This window comes from Dipodomys ordii, unplaced genomic scaffold (assembly GCF_000151885.1).
Source record: "Dipodomys ordii isolate 6190 unplaced genomic scaffold, Dord_2.0 Scaffold36, whole genome shotgun sequence".
In the NCBI taxonomy this organism is placed as follows: Eukaryota; Metazoa; Chordata; class Mammalia; order Rodentia; family Heteromyidae; genus Dipodomys; species Dipodomys ordii.
The window spans coordinates 387403-393332 of record NW_012267252.1 but is presented as its reverse complement, the minus strand read 5'-3'; the positions used below and the strand labels follow the sequence as shown (position 1 = coordinate 393332).

Below are 5930 nucleotides of genomic sequence, written 5' to 3'. Positions count from 1 at the left end.
TTGAACCATGATCCTCAGATCTCAGCCTCCTGAGTAGCTAGGATTACAAGTGTGAGCCACTGGCACCCAGCTTGTAAATCAAAGTTTTTTAATGTAAATCATGGGACAGCTAATGTTAACTTAGAACCACTATGGAAAAAATCTAATAGTCTTCATAGCCACCACCCTTTTTTCTTTTTTTTTTTTTTTTACTGTGAAAATACCATACAGAGGGGTTACAATTACATGGGCAAGGTAATGATTACATTTCTTATCAAGCATTGTTTCCTCCTCCTTTGTTTCCCCTTCCCATCTCTTCCCATCTTCCCCCCCACACCCTAACCACCACCCTTTTCTTAGCTACTACTCTATTCTTTGCATTTCCCTTCCTCTTGGCTCCAGTTTGATTTTCCATTTCCTCACCTTCTTAATGTGTCCCCAATCCACATTTTGACATACCCATTAAAAATTAGTTTTGGCCAAAATAGGCCAAACATCTAGGATTCCTAATTCTTCATTACCCTCCTAAGAGTAAGAGATCAGAAAACCCTTGCTTAATTTCCAACCCACACCCAAGGCAGGTTAACATGGTAGGCAGGACTTACTTGTTTTCCATTTTATATTGTGGTATAACAGAGATCTGTGAGGAAGGAGCTAGGTACAGGTAAATTCATCTGTCTCTGCTCTGTAGCCAGTCAGATACCCTTTCTGTATGTCTGCATCTTTACCTGTGAGAAGCCTTGGTACTTGGTTTACCCCCTGAAATTTGATGACTCAGGATAGGAACAGCTAAGTTGAGTATGAGCCAGACTGAAAAAGAAGGTATAGTGATTAATTGGCAGGTTTTTATCAAATTTCTTCTGCATGCACATAGTGTGCACTAGGTGCTATGTCAGTTTATTCAGTCTTGCTAGTAACCCTACAAAGCAAATAGTTAAGCCCAATTATACAAATGAAGACATTAAAAATTAAGTTCAGATCACTTAAATAGTGTATCCAAATTCATAGAAAAACTACCTTTTATTTCTCCTACACTGCCTGGGCAGGTAAAGGACAGGAGTTTGTAAAGTCATTGTTCACAACCCAATGGCAACTAGGCTCTACTAATTGCAGCTTCAAACACCAGAATTTATTTTTTTTAATTTAATTTTGTTTTATTTGTGAACATACTGTACAGAGGGGTTACAATTACATGGGCAGGATAATGCGTACATTTCTTACCAAGCATTGCATCCTCCTCCTTTGTTTACCCTTCACATCCCTTCCCAGCCTCCCCCCTCCCCCCAAAAAAACACCAGAATTTATCACTGGCATTCTTGGGCTATTAACTGTTGATTTTTTAGTCATCTACCAAATATTGATTCTTGGAAGAGTATCTAAATTTTGAATTGCTATTGGTGGGGTTAAGAGGCTGTTGCAAAGGAGATCAGGCAGATAGCTGCTCAGTCCAAGCCTGTCAGCTTACAGCACTGTACCTTCTGGGAAGAAATCAGCTCAAAATCCTGAGGAGCTGTGGAATACTAGTTGAGCTAGACAGAGGCTATGGGTAGTCTAGTCTTCCTTTTCCTGTGCTTGTGACAGGCTCAAAGTTTGCTCTACTTTGTTTTATATTGGACATGATTTCCATATATATTTCCCCCTGCTCAATACTGTGATGAAGAAAAAGCGGTGATTTACAACCAAAGACATCCCCTAACAAGACATTCAGCCCCAGACAGTGCCTCCCTACCTGGGCCTCACTCAGGTCTTGATTTGACTCCCATTTTTTTCAGACTTCTCTCTCTCTTCCTTTCCACTTCTAAGGTCTTTACTCTTTCTGTCTAGTGAAATTGTGAGGCTTTGTAACTTTGCATTGTATACATCCATTTTCCTTGGCTCAGTTACATAATGGACATGTGCTTTATGGTGATAAATCCAGACTGAATGCCAAGAGTCATGAGCTTTCCTGCTGACTCAGCCCCGCTTCCACAACTCACTCATAAAATGGGGAGTATAAATCAGTGCCTGTTTCAAAGGGTATGGTGAGAGTTAATGAGTACCTGTTTCACAAGTTATCCTGCTCTGAAACAGTCTCATTAAATGGCATACTATTTCTGTCCATTTCTATAGTAGCCCTCCCCCCCTTCAGTTATATATTTAGAGTAAAGTAGCAGTGGCAGAGGTGAGGGCATTTGACAGTGGACTCTGAGCAGGTTAATAAATTCCATGCCAAGGATATGGCCATGCTTAGAGGCTAGGAAAGGATCTAAGAGCCTGTGAGCAGGTGAGGCCTGGAGCTGCTTCATAGTATGACTCCTGAATCCTTGTTATCCTCTCTGGTTAAGCAGGTGGTGGCACAGTGGTTTTCTCCTCCTAGCAGGTGCCTAGGGAGTCTCCTCTAGGGGACACATACTTCTATCAAAGCAGTGTCATTGATTTTCCTCTACTTTTTAGGCCTCTTTGACAGCCCCCCAGGTTCAGATGATGCAAAGCTGATTGATATATTTTATCCTGGAGATCAGCAGTCTGTGACATTTGGAACCAAGTCTAGAGTAGGAATGGGTGGCATGGAAGCCAAGGTAAGATGGGTACCTGAACTGTCTGTAGCAGTCAGAAAGTCCGAACAGTATTTATCCTTCTTACTTTCAAAATGGTTTGCAGATTAATGGTTCTGATATTTTAATTTATGTACATATCTAAATGCATGCTTACTGAATATTGTGTAGCTATGTTAAATCATCTGAGTATGTATTTTTATTACTATTATAAACTCAAGGATAGGGGCTATGTAATGTTCAGTTTATAAATAATCTATCATCAGCGCAAATACTTTTTGAAATTTTTCAAAATTTCTTTCTCTCCCATTAATTGTCCTAAGAAGCTGCATGTCTCAAGGCCCAGAATCATGTAGCAGTGGTAGTGATGAGAGCAAGAGCTTCATTTGAACAACCAAATAAAAAAAAAAGCTAAATTGACTTAGGATCAGACTCGACTCAAAGTCAGGGCTGTTCATTGAGCTGCCATTATTTTAGACGTAACAAAATGCAGAAGTCAGGAGCCCTGTACTGAGAGTCTCTAAGGAGAGGTTTCACCCTCAGTCAGTACCTGATAGGCTGGCCTGGGAAAGAATTTGAGCTGCACATCTTTTCACAACTTGTGAGCTGTTAGAACATTGCTGTGTTAACACTCAAAATTAAATTGTACATATTTTTTTTGTGAGTTCAAAAATGTGATTGGCTGGGTCCGAATCTCTTCTTTGACTCAAACTTGTTCCTTAGGTGAAAGCAGCTCTCTGGGCTTTGCAAGGTGGCACATCTGTTGTTATTGCCAACGGAACCCACCCAAAAGTATCTGGACACGTCATCACAGACATCGTGGAAGGCAAGAAAGTCGGCACCTTCTTTTCAGAAGTAAAGCCTGCTGGTAAGTCATTCTTTATAAGATTGCAAGGCCTGTGGGTGATAGGTAGTAACGCTGTAGCATTAGGATAGAGATTGCAGAAGTAATAATGTCGTGAAGTCTGGAATTTTCAATACTGTTTTCAAAATTGGATTTTGACTAACTTTTGTAAACTTCTGACTATCCTGTTTAGTTAAGCTTCCTTTCCAAAATGACTAGGTTCAAAAACAAGCTTCCAGTTTTTCAAGAAACATGCTGTCTGGGCTAGATACCCCAAACTAGTAAGCACTAGTGATACAAAGGTGTGTAACATATGGTATGTGCTTGAATTTCTCTCATGTGCTCACCAAGGGTTCAAGAAGTGCCTTATGATCTGCTCACAAAGGCAAACACATTAGGACCAGTAAGCTGAGGTGGAGTTGAGAGGAACTCTAAAAGGTACAAATTATGTTGTGCATACTAACAGTATAGGAAAGTTTGTTTATGCCTGAGCTACACTGCCATGTTCTTTTGCCATTTCATTGGCCAGAGTGCTCCCCCCCCATATCTGAAGCAGGCACCAGGACTCAGGGCCTCTTGCATGTGGCAAGCGTGTTGGGTGCTGGGGACGTGAGACAGAGCCAGCTGAGTTCTGATGCACGTCCATATTCTTGCAGGTCCTACTGTTGAACAGCAGGGAGAAATGGCCCGATCTGGAGGGAGGATGTTGGCCACATTGGAACCTGAGCAGGTAAAAAATTTGACCTAGGGTTTTGTTTTCAAAGCAAGTCATGCTTATGACTTAGTACAGCAGTCAAGTCTGCTGACCCTACACAGTATCCAAAGTTATCTGAATTACAGATCTCATTCAGGTTTGCTCTGCCTTTTTTCTTTTTCTTAATCTTACTTTCCCGTAGGTAGATTTTTTTTTCATAACCTGAGTGTTTTGATCAAAGGCATCATGAATATGATGAAACCAAGAAAGCTACCTATTATTCCTGCCATGTAGCAGGCATGGAAGTGTAGGAAAAGTAACTCTCCCCATCCATTGTCTCCCCTGCCTCACCTGTGAAATGGGAGCCTGAGAGCCATAGTTGATGCCCTGCCTAATTGACAACAGATTATCATGAATTAGACTCTAAGCAGCAGATGCAGTGAGGCTTGGCATGGTACGAAAGGCACAGGAAACTCCTGCTTTCTAAGCTGGCATAGGTAAGGATGGGCTTGAGAGTGGTGGAGATGTAAGATGGGCCTGAGAAGGGATAAGAATTTAAATTTTACTGTAAATTGAGAAAGAAAGCAAAGTAGGAGCCTAGCTTTAATCCTTCAGTAATTACCATGTCCTTTGCTACATTTCCCAGTCTGGGAGGGAGAAAGACCTAGAGTCTCTTCAGGCATCTCTCCAGGCTTGGTTTTAGTTTAGTTTTTTTTTCTCCCCTCTTTGATCAACTTCATCAAGTAGTTGACATCAAGTAGTTGTCAATCCTAAATTTGTGAAGATGTGTATATGACACTCATTCCCAGCTCTTCCCTCTATCTTATGGATAAATTGTATAATCTGTCTTGCTCTTACTGCTGGGCCATGGTTTACTAGTTACACTGATTGGGAAGGGTAAAAGATTAAAGGATCAGAAAGAAGAAACCGGGCTATTGGTAAACAAGGGGGAACAGTGGTGGGATATGAACTCCAGGAGGTAAGAGGAGTTTACAGTGGTGACTTTGGCTTTTGGGGCAAGGCCTGGCACTTTTGGGCCTTCTGGTGTGCAATCTTAGTGGATTAATATAGCTGATTGGTTCTTTTTCAATGGTTTGCCTTTCTTCTAGAGAGCAGAAATCATCCATCATCTGGCAGACCTGTTAACAGATCAGCGAGATGAGATCCTGTTAGCCAATAAAAAGGACTTGGAGGAGGCACAAGGTAAAGAGTCCCTTGTGGAGAGTTTCTGTTTTATTTATCTTTGTTGTTGTTCTTCATTTTACCAGTAATTTACCTAAAGGCAAGCTTGTTACAGAAGAAATTACGTTACACATCATCAGTACCCACGGTGCATGGTGAATACTAGGTAACCTTTTTCGAGCTCCTCCTGTGCTAATATCCTTCCTGAATACTTTAGTAAACCCATGCTCTCCCTAACCCCCCCCCCCGACAGGTGAGCAGGGGCTGTGGTAGCAGGTTCAGGACCAGGAAAGGAAATAGTTTCATTGCTTTAGCATTTCAGCTAACCTGCTAGCAGTTCTTGAGGCTGTTCTATTAATAGGCCTCATGTAAAGGGCTTTACCAACAGGATTGCATTTCTATATCACAACACAGCATGTCAGAGGGAGCTACTGTTTATTATTCCTGTTTTACAAAGGGGCAGCTGAAACTGATATGTTGCCTCTTGCCCCACACCATATGGTCAGAGATGGACCTGAGATTCGAGCATAGATACACATTAAAGGGCTTATAAGTATAGTTTGTGCAGCCTATGATGAGTGGTGGGTTCATTTTAGTTCATGAAGTCTAGTTTGAAGTCTTCACAGAGTGAGCACTAGGTGTTCTGGTAGAGTAGGGAGTGGGCAGATGGATGAACTTGGACCACAGAGGACTTAGA

The 5930-nt window shown here is 41.6% G+C and overlaps 1 protein-coding gene across 1 annotated transcript in view; it reads left to right on the top strand.

Annotated features, from left to right (window-relative positions):
- Aldh18a1 (aldehyde dehydrogenase 18 family, member A1) overlaps nucleotides 1-5930 on the top strand; it is a 66341-nt gene that overhangs the window by 38251 nt on the left and 22160 nt on the right. The window contains exons 8-11 of the mRNA XM_013017570.1: nucleotides 2413-2537; nucleotides 3237-3381; nucleotides 4014-4087; nucleotides 5161-5275. Of these exons, the coding sequence (XP_012873024.1) occupies nucleotides 2413-2537; nucleotides 3237-3381; nucleotides 4014-4087; nucleotides 5161-5275 (459 nt within the window). The remainder of the gene's footprint in view (nucleotides 1-2412; nucleotides 2538-3236; nucleotides 3382-4013; nucleotides 4088-5160; nucleotides 5276-5930) is intronic.